Source organism: Glandiceps talaboti, chromosome 11 (assembly GCF_964340395.1).
Source record: "Glandiceps talaboti chromosome 11, keGlaTala1.1, whole genome shotgun sequence".
NCBI classification, from domain to species: Eukaryota; Metazoa; Hemichordata; class Enteropneusta; family Spengelidae; genus Glandiceps; species Glandiceps talaboti.
Window position 1 is genome coordinate 14749132 of NC_135559.1, and position 14906 is coordinate 14764037.

At 36.7% G+C, this 14906-nt stretch overlaps 1 protein-coding gene across 1 annotated transcript; it reads left to right on the forward strand.

Annotated features, from left to right (window-relative positions):
- Positions 1 to 581: 581 nt before the first annotated feature.
- Positions 582 to 14330, forward strand: LOC144442057 (carboxy-terminal kinesin 2-like). Its single transcript, XM_078131328.1, has 14 exons — positions 582 to 617; positions 1174 to 1308; positions 4237 to 4438; positions 5545 to 5661; positions 6357 to 6600; positions 7370 to 7547; positions 8435 to 8602; positions 8936 to 9067; positions 10097 to 10213; positions 10894 to 11067; positions 11721 to 12024; positions 12708 to 12921; positions 13355 to 13430; positions 14286 to 14330. Exons 1-14 carry the CDS (start codon positions 582 to 584, stop codon positions 14328 to 14330), a joined length of 2142 nt encoding a protein of 713 aa, XP_077987454.1.
- Positions 14331 to 14906: the final 576 nt, after the last annotated feature.

The window sequence follows — 14906 nt, forward strand, 5'->3', positions numbered from 1 at the left end:
CCTTTACTGTTGTCAGTGTTGAATCAATGAATGTCAAGGGTACAGTACAGCTAGCTGCGATAATTGTAGCGTTCGGTGTGGTATTGAGTGTTTTTCCTATAATAGCTTGTTTTCTTTATAAAGTGTTTAACTGGGAAACGAAATCTACAATTCTAGTCCTGCTTGCATACGGAGTAATCCGGGACTCGATTCTGACAATTGTCCCTCCATTAGGATTGTGTCAGTAATATAGACCCGCGCAGCGTCTGCAAGCAGGACTAGACTATATCATTTACATCAATGAGAACTTACAGGTTGGGCAATCAGTCGAGTCGAATCGAAACGGATCAGGACAGAGTGTGTCGGCATAGATGTTACCTGATCTCCCCTAAAGCTAAATACATCCATGCTTTCAGTAACTATAAACCCCTTCAAGAGTTTCAGAAAACACAGGAGAAAATCAGTTTGTTGCCAAATAGATAAATCAAACATAATGATAATTATTCATTATTTTCATCATATATTGTTCAACAGAGATTATTTTACGGTATTACTATTGATTTACAAATCTAGTGCTGATTGAATTGAGGATTTTGAAGAAGATGGCTAACAATGAAGAAGCTACCTCTCTGACTCAGGTGATAAGAATTTTTATCAGTTATTTTATATTTTATGGCCTTCAAAAATGACTGCATCATTATTATTTAATATGCATAATTTCTTTGGTAACAGTAGCCCAGAGATTTGACTTTCTGGCATGACAATGTGGTTGTGTCCTTCACCACATTGAGCAAGTCAGACAACCAAGTCTCTGGGCTACAGACCCTGACAGTAATTGATTCAGGAAAAATGTTTGGACTTGCTAATTCAGTCTACCGTATATCATTAACAGAAATTCAACTTATGGATAGTTCCTTCATCTTTTGCAGCTGTACAATAACATATCAGATAATTATTTGGAAGGTTTTCATTTTTAAAAACCCCAATGTATCATGAACCATTACATGTGAAATGATGTACATACACACACACACACACACATACATACATACATACATACATATACATACTGGCATACATACATACATACATGTATACATACATTATACCTACAGTTTTAGTTGTATTATTTTACATGAACTATAACTGAATTTGTAACTGAATTCAAATGTTTTTCTTTTTCCCATTCTGTAGCCCAGACCACCTCTCGGTATGATGAATCAAAATGGTCAACGTGTAGCAACTGTGAAACCTCAAAGTAAGCTTCCTGTGCCATCCTCTGCCAAAAAGAGACCAAGAGGTAGCGATGATGACGATGACGTTTCTTTTGTAAGTAAACAAATCCATAGACTGTCTTGTGTGGAAACTTATAAATGTCTGTTATACCAACTACAATGTTGGCCAAGAGGCCCAGAACTAAATGCCTAGATTTGCAGTGAATTATCTGGACAATCCACTCCATCTCAACCATTCATTCCTGAAGGCATTTCTTGAACTCAATAATTATGTTCGATCATACATGGTGTCAAAAGTCGTCCATTAGATATGTCGTTGCACAGTGATTTTGAGATGGTATTGCCGATTACATTACAGAGGTGTTGTCCCACTCGATTTGGTGATCAAATGACATTTCTAGCAAATCATCCATGATTGTGACTTGTAACAACAGAAACACATTTTTGACAAGATGTTGCATATTATATGCTTTCCTAAAGGTTAGGCAATCACATTGTATCATAAGTAAGGATACAGGCTGTTGCCACCTCATTATATGACATGTGATTGCCCAAACTCATTCACCATCTTTTACAATGGGTAACACTGAAGTAAAGCACTACTATGTAGCAGTATACTGTTTCAATTGGTTCATTTAAGCCTAGAGCATGTGGCTTTTGTAATGTGGTCAATGAAACAGTCTTGATATGAATGTAGGCTTTACTTTGGTGTTATAGGTTGTACTTGATATGGATGCTATAAACAATACGCCGTATTCCGGTTATCGAAAAAGCCCCGAAAAGATAAAAGATATGATTGTTTGGCCACTAGGGGCGTTGTTTTAGAACCGGAAGTGAGGGCCAGAAATTGTAGAGCATTGTTGCAAAGCATAGAGTCTATAGGCATCGTAACCACTGACTAAAGATTGTCTGTCATTCCCCGTAACTTTACGCTATAATATTGCATTATCGCCCATCAAATAACGAAATAGCAAATTAACCTCTCGTTCTCCTAATATTTCGCGTAAGTTTGGCTCTGCAATTCGAACGTGAGGAAAACCCAAAAGTAGCAACATTTTGAAACGGGTAGTACACTGACATCTCACTCACGTTTTCAGTGTGACCTCGTCCATTTGCGTTACCGTTGGAGAAATTGTAGTGATTGCTTCCAGTCAAACATCGGAACGGAAAAAGGTACAAAAACAGAGGAAAGAACCTTCAAAATCACAATATACGCTACAGTTATTGCAGCTTGTATAAAACCAATCTGATTAAAATCCGATGTAGATGTCGGCTAATCGTTCATTGCTATTTTACTTTCGTTATTGTGCGTGAATTGACCTGCGTGGTACATGTTTGATCGCCTCCTCTACCGATCAGGACAAAAACGTAAACATGTACCACGAAGGTCAATTCAGGCAAAATAACGAAGGTAAAATAGCAATGAACGATTAGCCGACATCTACATCGGATTTTAATCAGATCGGTATAAGACATGGTATGATGAGTGAACCACGTAAACGTTACATGGAAGGCCAATTCATTGAAGGGGTGGGCGGTGTGGTACATCAATCACAATAACAATATTTATGATTCGTTGCCGACTTCAATGGTTTTTTTTTAATACACTGATGGTCCTGAATGAAGAATAGCAAGCTAACCAAAGTGTGATAGTAAAGTTGAGTATATCAATACACATATGTTTATGCCAACTTATAACCAGTACATGAAATGGTTTTTTCCGGACAAAGTTTTATGATTTCACCCGTGGTGCTACACCACTGTTCTAATAAACAAGAAAGGCCTAAGTATGCGGCGACATCAGTTACAATATAAACATGTGGCTTGGTAATTGTCGACCGAACTCTCAATATTGCAATGACTGTAGCTGGAAGCTGTTCAATCTGATTAAAATCCGATGTAGATGTCGGCTAATCGTTCATTGCTATTTTACCTTCGTTATTTTGCCTGATATTATTTTTCTTGGTACATGTTTACATTTTTCAGCCTGATCGTAGAGGAGGCGATCAGGCAGGCTAAAAAATGTAAACATGTACCAAGAAGGTCAATTCAGGCAAAATAACGAAGGTAAAATAGCAATGAACGATCAGCCAACATCTACATCGGATTTTAATCAGATTGGAAGCTGTTGTCAGATTTGTAATTTTCTAATCGTTCTTTTGTCAAGCAACAGACACCAGTAAGGTAAAGAAATATGTTTATCATGTCTACATCAGGTATATTTCGAAGGTCATCCGTCCAACTTTCAATGTTTCCGCTGTCGATTAGTAATCTTTTGATGCCCGACATCCACTATTCGTCTCCTCTTCCGTTCTCTCAGAAAATTATCATTTTCTAGTGTTTCAAGACCAAGGTTGACAGCATTTCTGGCGATATCTAGTAGATTTAGAAGTAGTAATTTTCCACTCTTTTATGAATGCACGGGGTTCTTTTACGCCCATTTTGTTGACAGCTTCATACATCGCCATACTATTAGATGCCATGACGAAAATTCTGGCCCTCACTTTGTCAGATATGGTGCGCCCTCTCGCGATACTTTCCTGCGAAACAACCGGAAGTTCGATAACCGGAATACGCCGTATTGTAGTACATACAGAAAACACTTTACTTTGGTGTTATACTAACTTATAGGTTGTACTTCATATGGATGCTATAAACAATTGTGGTACATACAGAAAACACTACATGTACTTTGGTGTTATACTAACTTATAGGTTGTACTTGATATGGATGCTATACACAATTGTGGTATATACAGAAAACGCTTTATTTTGGTGTTATGGGTTGTATGTAAATGACAATGTGTCAGAAATCTGTTATTTATATACATGTATGTCTATAGTAGAGCTGACAGACCCAGGAAGAAAAATACATCTACACATGTACAATGTAGATATGGAAATCTAAGCAAATTTTCTGATCTTACCTATGTTTGACCAGTCATGTGTTGAGTATTAAGATAGAAATATATAATGTGATCACGTAAGTTAGTTCTCTTTTCTACTTTTCTTTCTTATCTTAGTCTGAAACTCAAGTTAAAGAATCAAAAAGAAGTAAAATTGCACCACCCACACCTTTACCTCAGCCTAAAAAGAAGCCGGTTGCATCAAGACCAGGTGCTACTAAACCAAGAGGTACGATGACAAGATCTGCTAGTGCCACCAGTGTTCGTAACACAGGGAGACCTAAACCAGCTGCAGTTGTAAACAAACCACTCCCTCCAGGTAAATTGAGGAGTTAATATGACTTTTTATTGTGGTGTAAAATGATAGCCAATTTTGACATATCCAGGTTCAGTATCTATAGTCACTCTGGTTTGGTAGTAATTATCTCAACATGACCCCATACTAGGGTACTACCAAACCAGTGACTATAGAGTTTCATTTAGGTGGCACAATGTTTTTTATATCTCACACACGCAGTTTTATGTCACGGACGACACTGGCTACTGTGTAAAACATTGTACATACATGTACTAGCCAGTTGTTTTTGTATAAGCCCTTATCTACATCCCTGCAGTACAGCTGAGCATATTTCCAACAGCTTTGACAGCAAAATGCTAAAATGCATTGTGATGAAAACAATAACATAATAGACAAGAACATTTTATCAGCATGGCAATTTTTTTGCTTTCTTGTACTTCAAAAAATGAAGCTGGTTGCAGTTTTCAAGTGTATGGTACTACCAAACCAGAGAGACTATACAGTTTCAGTTATGGTTTTTCATGTCTAGCGTAACATTTTTTTTTGTCACAAATTACATAAAACAAAATGCAAACACTGTCATATAATTTACAAGTACGTGTATATAAAATGATACATTTTACCTTACTGAACACAGATCAACATTACTGTTGGATGAAACAAAGGTTCAAAAACAAAACTGTTTATTTGTGTTCACAGTGAGATCAAAGGTAACATTACATGTACATTGTACATATGCATTGCATGCTATCAATGTATTTGTTGGTGTATCAAAAAAGTATGTGTTAGATGTAAAAAAAAAAAAAAAAACATGTCGCCAATTTTGGCTTTCTGGTTTGGAAGTACATGTAAATGCAAATTGCTTTCTGCACTATTGTCAATGTATTCTCTCAGCAATTCCTTGATTGTTCTACTAGAACTTCTAGCCACTAGAATGTCTTCTTAACTCTAAATACATGTATTAAAACAAGTTGTAGAATTATTACTCTGTGTATAAACTTCTGTGACTGCTCCTGACAAGGGTGGCATTTCTGTGGTAATACACTGTGTATATGGTTTCCTAAATGAAATTAATGCTAAATGCTCTCACTGCAACAAAATTCTTCACCCAAACTCTTTGCATGCAGCAAGAACCCGTACAACTGCTATCACTGCCTCACAGAAAACAACAACCACAGCTGCAAGACCTTCATATAGAACTACAACAAGGGCTGCTAATAACACTGCTACTACTTCACAATCTGGTATGTATATAAATGTTGTCTGTAGGAAGAGACCTTTCCAATAGGTTAAGCCCTCTATAGTTTATACCTGTGATGACACTGTGTACAGGAAAGACTTGGGCATAATCATCAAAGGAGTTCATGTATATATATATATATATATATATATATATATATATATATATATAGCAAATTCCCACGAGTACAAATATACAGTGGAAATTATAATTGTATTCAGTTTCATAGAACAAATTTGTTTGATAGGAGCAATATTCAACCAAAAAACATCAACAAAAAACTTAGTCTCAGTTACCCAGCCTCTTGTCATTGAGGGCATAACCTCCAGCAGAGTGGGAAAATAGTGTCACCGATTGTAAGGATCAACATGGCCGCTGACAAGATCTGGGACAGTCACTGATTGGACAAAAATGATTCTGAATTTTCATTTTCATCACCTCAGTGTATCAAAATTATGGGTCAGCTCTCCGTGCAGCCATCTTGTAACAATCAGCGACATTGTATCTTCCCAGACTCTGCTGGGGGGTTATGCCCTCAACGGCAAGAGACTGAGTAACCGAGACTATCAAAAACTGAGATAGTAACTAGTGTCCTGTTAGTTTAAACATGATAATGAGATCGACTAAAATGAATGAATGAAAAGAATAACATCCTTGGATAATTCACTGTACTGTTATTTAAATTTTGTCGTCATTCAGGTGGGAATGACCGGAAACCGAAGCGAGCAGCCTGGGATTACAAGGGGAGGTTGGAAGACATGAATGATGATATGAAACAGATCACTGCATCCAACTCAAACCTCCAACAGACAGTATTCGAAACCTTAACCAGAGTGGCAAATTTGGAGAAGGAGAGGCAGCAACTTGAAGGCACTGTTGTACAAAAAGAAAGAGTGCAAACAGAAGCTGAAGAAAGGAACAGAAGGTTAGAAAGAGAGACGAGGTGAGTGTGATACAAACCCATGGGAAAACACAAGTGCATCTGCTTACTAGTGGTAAGCAAGAATGGGACAACATTCATGCTGACATACAATGCAATTAGTGTTAGTAACTTATCAAAGCTTATAACACCACAGTCAGTAGCTGGGATCCCATACCAGTGTGCCCCCTAGTGATAACCTGATTTTGTTGCGAGTCAAAATGAGAAAAACTGGGATTTCTTGTGAGTCACTACATAGTTAGAGATAGGAGAACACCAAATTTTGGTGCGTCATTAGAAATTGTGTACGTCAGTGGCATGTCAAATTGGCACACACTGCCAATGACTTTACTGATAGAGTCCTACATGCTATAACAATTGAGTACGACTTCTTCAACATTTAGTGTTACATTGATTATAACTTCCACAGATATAAAGAAACTAATAAGATGTAAAAGTGTCACCTGAACCTACATTAGAGATACCCCTTATTGTTTTTGGTTTTTTTCATCAGTGACACGTATATTGTTGTTGTTACCTGTAATGTTGTCCTTGTGTGAAGTCTTCCTTAGCTCATTGAATTCAATCAAATCCTCGTGTGATACTGGTGTTTAAAAGACTACCACAGACAAAACAGTGATCATTCATTAGTGTATCTCTGATATAACTATTTTCATGTTACGCTGTTGTTTACTAAAATCAATTGAATGGAATACATATATTTGTACTGATTTGGCAATGACTGAACAGCAACAGCTGATGACATTTAAACGTTAACTTCCAATTCTTACAGAGATAAAGAAGAAGAACTTGACAATTTGAAAAGGAAAATGTCCAGGATTGAGAGAGATTATGAAAGCTTGGAAGGAGACTATAGTGCTGCCAGGCAAGAAATAAACGGTTACAAAACAACAATATCACAAATGACAGCTGATAAGATGGGTATTGAGTCTGAAAGAAATAATCTACAGGTGAGATGGTTTTAATGTTGACATATTTTACTCTACAAGTTAAAAGACAAACTCCGTTCATTTAGGGAAGGGGGTCTGGCATCACTGCTATTGCTGAACTTGATTTTCATACTTCGAACCAAGTTTCAGAAACTTTCACATCTTCAAAGATAACAGGTTCTGTATTTACTACTGAGATGTTGATAAGTTGATTAAAATTTACATCTAATGTGAGATACAGTGCTGGGTTTCCGGTAGTAATTAATGTGTTTACCATCATGTTTTACATTGTATATAAATGTTTGATGTCACATTTATTATTATTATTATTATTTTATTTCTTGTAAGAAAACGCGCTACACATGCGTCTCAGCGCATTGTACAGACTGAAGTTTAAAAAACTGCAATAAAGTAAAGAAAATAACAGCACACAAAAAGGGACTAAGTGTAAAACTGACAGACTAATATAATTCACATTGTATAAAAACCGACAAGTTAAAATCAATCACTTTTGTGAGCATTTGTTTAGGGGGTGGGGTTTGACCTAAACGAACGAGGTTCGTTTGTGGAGCTTGTGTGAAATTATGCGATCGTCCCTTACCAGACTTCATGAATTGCCTTTGCCATGAGTATACTGGTAATGATTCTGTCCATAATTAAATATGCCATGTGCATGGTTGTCAGAAAGACAAAAGATTACACAATATTTGCCACTAGGAGTGCTGTTCAGTACAATGGAAGTGAGTTTCAAGTAGTTGTGTGTTCATTGAAAATGAAATGAAGGCAAGTGAGTGTTAGCAGACTGAGAGAGACTGTGCAAATGGTATTCCGATTACTCCAAATTATTCAAGTTTATGTTGGTTTGCATGAAAAATATGAATTTTTTATGTATAACTTCACCATTACAGAGATCTTTGGAGATCATACAGGAACAACTGAGAATTAAAACTGACGAATGTCGAGATAAAGGCAGCAAGATTGAGAAGTTAAATGATGACGTCAAAGAACGTAATGAGAAACTAAGAGAGCAGGAAACCATCCGGAGGACGTTACATAACACCATCCAAGAACTAAAGGTAGGGATCCCTCTATAGGTATAAACCTGCACTAGCTGCAGACTGTAGTGAAGTCATTAGTCTGGGTTTATCAGCCTGCCCGCATAGTTTGGGGAAAAGGTGATTGGACCACGCCCTCTACACCTCATCTGTAACTGTACACTAGCTGCAACGGGGACATTTTTTTCATCCTGTAACTAAAGAGACATATTCACTAAAAATTGATCAGTTCTATAAATCGACATTTTATCTGTTAATTAGTTTACTCTATGAATTTTTTGGCACAGCTGAACCGAGGTTCTGCTTTAAGTATGTCATTTTTTTATTTACTATGTTTCAATATTTTGTCAACAGGGTAATATCCGTGTGTTTTGTCGTGTGCGACCACTGGTAACAGAAGAATTAGAGAACGGTGTCAGACCAGTATCTATGAATTACCCAGACATCGACAGCAAAATGATAGAATTAGAAAAACCAGCTGAAGAGGTGTGTATAATCTGATTTTGATGATACTGAGTTTTAGTTAATGTATTTAACTTCTTATAGCACCAAAATTTAATTAGCTCAACAAAGCTGTGCAATATGAAGTTAAATCCAATTACTTAGACTGAACATTTGCACAGATGAATTTTCATCATACTAACTAAGTTTTGTCACAAAGTTTGGATAATTTCAATGTTTGTTATTGTAAGGGCGGTAAGTAGGTAAAATCTACCGGGGTTCCCACATCATTTTACCGGGGTTCCCCACCAAAATTATGATACATTGCATGGAAGCACTACCAGTTTTACCTCTTTCCCCCTTTCTGTTACCGGGGTTCCCAAACCTTAGCAAAAACACTGGATCACAAACTACTTTAGAATAGGACAGTGCAGATTCCAGGCTATAGTCTAAAACAGGAGAGCATGGCCATGAATTCCAGGCTTTACACATTGGTAACTGCTAACAAACAGTATTGTTTATGTTGGGATGGGAAGCTGTACTGATAGCAAGTGTTATTTGTGTCTACCCAAACTAATGAAGTGGATGTCTTAAATTAGTACACGAATAACTCAATAAAAGCAGATATACTGTTCTTGTGTTTTGAACTAACTGTTGCCTTGAATGTTGTTAAAATAGATATTTATTTTCTCTATCACATATACGTGTAATTTGCTTGAAACAAAGAAGTAGTGTAGAAAATAGCTTCCTGCCTGTCTCAACAAACACAAAAACCTACTCGTCATATACAAGACACTTCATCAATTACATTCCCACTGTGTACAGACAATACACTGCAGTTATCTATCTGCTAGAACAACTGTGGCAATACTATTTTGCCACTAGGACAAGTCACTGAAGGTTGGTCAGAGGTACATAGACTGACTATACACGTACGATACATCATGTCACTCTGCCCTCTCTGGCCTGTTCTACCTGGAAGGGGTTGACCGACGTATGAGGGCGTCCCATCATGGTGTACCGTTAGGGGTATATATTTTAGAGATAACATTTGACCGTATTATTTATTTACAGAGTTCTGTGGGTGGAGCAAAGAAAAGGGCCCAAACATATGAATTCAACTTTGATAAAGTCTTTAATCCTGAATCATGTCAACAGGAGGTGTTTGAAGAAATATCACAACTTGTACAGGTAATAAACAATTCCTTATCCTGTAAACTTGTAATGATAAACTCACTAGCTGGTGGGGTGGGGACAGTGTGTGCCCTCTTAGTAAATTTGGCACCACTAAGAATGTGGTCAACCAAATGTATGTATTCCCCTAGGTTATCCATTACCATGTGTATTTACGTTTCCTCATATGAACGTTTTTGTTAGTTTGAACCACAATACATGTATAGTAAATTGTCTGGCATGAGAGGGTAAACTGGATTTCTCTTTCACCCCGTACAAATACAACTGAAGCCAGTAAACCTGAAACAGTGTGATGACAGGCTTGACAAAAATTATTGCATACCTGCATCCAAATGAAGGCACTATCATTCGTTGAACATGAAAGCTTGTGAAATTTGCTGTTTTGGATAAACACCCATAATAAAATTAATAGCAGAACCCTATTCCTTGTATGCATGTTCCAGTGTGGGTACTCAGGGGTATTTGCACTCGTGCTTGCAGTGTTTTCTATTGCATTTTTACTCACTACACTCATAAAAGTATGGACGCAGAGAGCACTGGCAGCACGAGTGCAAATTCCCCTGTTTTTGTATGACACATTTGCACTCGTGCGTAATGTGGTTCTGTCATGTTATAGGCTTAAGCATTTTCATTGCACAATAATAACACTATATATTATCTTGACATTTATGTTGCAGTCTGCATTAGATGGTTACAACGTATGTATATTTGCCTATGGACAAACTGGTTCCGGAAAGACCTACACTATGGAAGGTCCTCAACAGCCAAGTGATGAAAGTCGTGGTATGATTCCAAGAGCTGCTGAACAGATATTTGATTTTGCGTTGAGTCTAGAAGAGAAAGGATGGAAGGTAGGGGTGGCTGCACCTCCATTTATTGTACACCTGGAAATCTTTGCTAAAGACATTTTTGCTGAAAAAAAAATTGCAAAAAAAACCCATCTCTTTGTACATGAACAGTGCATTTAGACATAGACTGTATTCCCCTAAGTTACTGACACTATTTACTGTGTGTGTCAGTCTTTGCATGAAATGTTTCTTATTCCTGCATACCACAAATAAGCAAACATACAAATGTACCAGTATTTTTTCACAGGTTGTAGAAAGGCCTAATACAAAAAATTATGTGATTCCGATTACGCTCAATTTTAAAATAGGAGGATTTGGTAGATTTTTATATTTATTTCATATTATTTTATTATTTTTTTCATGTGTGAGTGTCTAGTTCAGGTAGTTACGTTTTCTGTTGTTTTCCATATGGCCTCTATGTTATTGGTTTCTTCTCATCACATGTATAGCCATTACAGATTGGAAGAACAAGATTTACATTGTCTTTTTTAAGTTGATGTCAGTTTCCACATCCACTATTTCTGCGAAACTTCACAGTTTTTCATGATTTTATTATTTTTTGTTAATTTTTTTTGTTAGGCCAAAAATGAGAATGTTGCCTTTTTTTGGCCATTGAGACTCACTATTTTCGTTTCTGTTTTGTTTGAAATTAACAGTATGATATGAACGCCAGCTTTCTAGAAATCTACAATGAAACGATCCGTGATTTGCTTGGACCTAGTAACAGTAAAGAGAAACACGAGATAAAACTCACTGGATCTAAGGGCACCGAGGTCGAAGTCACTAACATCACAGTCACTACTGTCAAATCTGAACAGCAAATCCATGATCTTCTATGTAAAGCTGCAACTAACAGAGCTGTAGCTGCCACTAATTGTAACGAGAGATCTTCCAGAAGTCACTCGGTGTTCATTCTCAAACTACATGGCAAAAACGGAAAAACTGGAGAAGAATGTGAAGGCAAGTGAAGCTCTGTCATTATGACAACATTTCTTATTCGATAGATATTCTGTACCCAGTTGCATTTACAGCACTGGCAAGCTAAGCGTAGTGTTTGCTCTATAAGTAACTGTGTGCAAGCAACTTTGACTACAAAATGATGGGAAGGGACAATTGTGAAAGCACACTGCAAGTTATATGTAACCGATTCTGGTCTACACTTCATCCAAATTTTTCCTTGTAAACCAACAAGTCCAGTCAGACTTATTTCTACCTTTAGTACATTTGTATTGCTTACTGCTATCAACCGAAAGGAAAAGTCCAGTCAGACTTATTTCTACCTTTACTACACTTGTATTGATTACTGCTATCAACCTAAAGGAAAAGTCCAGTAGACTTATTTCTACCTTAGTTAAAACAATTTATTAATTACTGCTATAACTTACATATGATTGTGTTTCGTCAGTGATAAAATAGTGCTTTTAACTCTTGTAAAGACCTACTGCACTTGACATGTTATGTCATTTTTGAGATTTCCAGCAGAAGTTTATGGGAAAGCATGGTGTAGAAGTTATATTTACCCTTAGTGTATCTCTTTGTCTAAACACTCTGCATTTGTCAAGACACAAATTGTGATTTATTATTACTGTAGTAAAAGTTTGAGATTGCTAAGTATAACCTTCATATGTATTTTACCTATACAGGTGTGTTGAATTTGGTGGATTTGGCTGGTAGTGAACGACTTGATAAGAGTGATTCTAAAGGTGATCGTCTTAAAGAAACCAAAAACATCAATAAAAGCCTGTCTCAACTAAGTAACGTCATTATGGCCATTGCTAACAATGAGCCACACATTCCATACAGGAATAGCAAGTTGACACACCTGTTGACTAATTCATTGGGTGGAAACTCAAAAACGTAAGGCAGCCATTATTTTATTTTATTTATTTATTTATTTATTTATTTTTTGAAGGGTATTGAGCACTTGTCTTGAGTATATGCCAAATTCTTTATATTTTTCATTCAGGTGAAAATACTTGAAGAACTGTAGGTTTAGTCAAAATACAGTAGAAATGGGGATGCTTTGGTGTTTTAGCCATCCAAAAAGTGTGATAAAGAGACGACTTACTGGGATTACTGATAAACTCTACTTTCTGGTCAGCAGCATCTCTAGACAAATACTGCAACAAAGGTTGTAAAATATGTCACAGTATGTTGTATTGAACCTTTCCAATTATCTATGTCAAGTTCTCCTATGCCGTATTGATGGGACGAGATTGACTATGTTGAAGTTCACATGCTACGTAACATTGTATACATGTACCAATTCCTTTTCTTTCTTTTTTTTAAGGCTCATGTTTGTCAATGTGTCCCCACGAGAAGAAAACTTATCAGAGACTCTCACTTCCCTGCGATTTGCAACTAAGGTATGTTATTTAATGTTTGACAGATGTGAACATGGATATGAACAGAAAGAGTTTAATATGCAGTATGTAACTCATACCAAATCGTGGACTGATAGCATTGCCATGTTTACACACATGTATTTTTTATCTCATGCTGGAGTGTCAAAATAGAACAAGAAGGTAGACTTATTCTCGTGTGTGCCTATAGTAATGCATGTGTAGCACATGGAGCAGAAGTTATGGTGTCTACCAAGAAATCCATGTTTTATGATGTACCTAGGGAGTAATATTCTATTTCAGGTACTGAGACTCAGAATTAGGTTACACAATGTTTTTATATATTTGTCACAAATTACAAACAAAATGCAGACACTGATGCAAGAATATATTATAATGACACTCCCCTTGAACACAAATCAACGTTACTGTCAAATGAAACAAGGAAGATTTAAACACAAAACTGTTTATTTGTGTTCAATCACAGTGAGATAAAATGTATTTCATTTGCGGGCATGCTATCTGTGCCTGTATTTGTGTAATTTGTGAAAAAAAGAAGAAGCAGGTATTGTGTGTGATATAAAAATGCTACCTAACTGAAACTCTAGTTACTCAGGTTTGTTAGCAGTATGTCTAATTCTTCACATAAAACGAACAAAAAACGTTGCAGGAAAAAATTTGTCAAATTTGGCCTCTGCCCCTTAACAATAAAGGTGATTAAGTATGTACCATACCTGTACATTGATTTCATTGGATTACAGAAATATTTGAATTCATAGAACCATGGGTGTGACAAAATACATTTTTACACAGCTTTGCAAGCTGCAGGGATTTTGTATACAATTTCTCTGATTTTAGAACATCTGTTTTATTTCCCAGGTCAATCAATGCAATATTGGAACAGCACAGAAGAAGGTGAAATAATGGATCAGCGAAACAGTATAGTTAATCAGAATACTGACCCATACCAGAGATGACGTCGTCATCGGTGATCTTTGGAACCATCCAGAAGGCACTACGATGTAACGGTCTCGTTCCACAACAGCCAGCCGGCCCTTGGACAATACTAATTTCTGCACACTCAGTTCTCACAATCAACATTCATTTATAGGCCGTGCAATTTGTCATTTTAATTCTAGTAGCGCTACATATAATATGAAATAATGAAATAATTTTTGAATAGTGAAATTCACCTGCTGAGTGAGACCATTAGATTGTACATACAGATTTGTAAATAGATTTTCTATTTGTATTGTGTGCGTGTTCATCTCTCTTTCTCTCTCTCTCTCTCTTTCTCTCTCTCTCTCTCTCTTTCTCTCTCTCTCTCTCTTTCTCTCTCTCTCTCTCTTTCTCTCTCTCTCTCTCTCTCTCTCTCTCTCTCTCTCTCTCTCTCTCTCTCTCTCTCTCTCTCTCTCTCTCTCTCTCTCACACACACACACACACACTCATATCTTTTTTTGTTGTGTGTGTTATCTTTTTAAAAGACAAATCATGACAAGA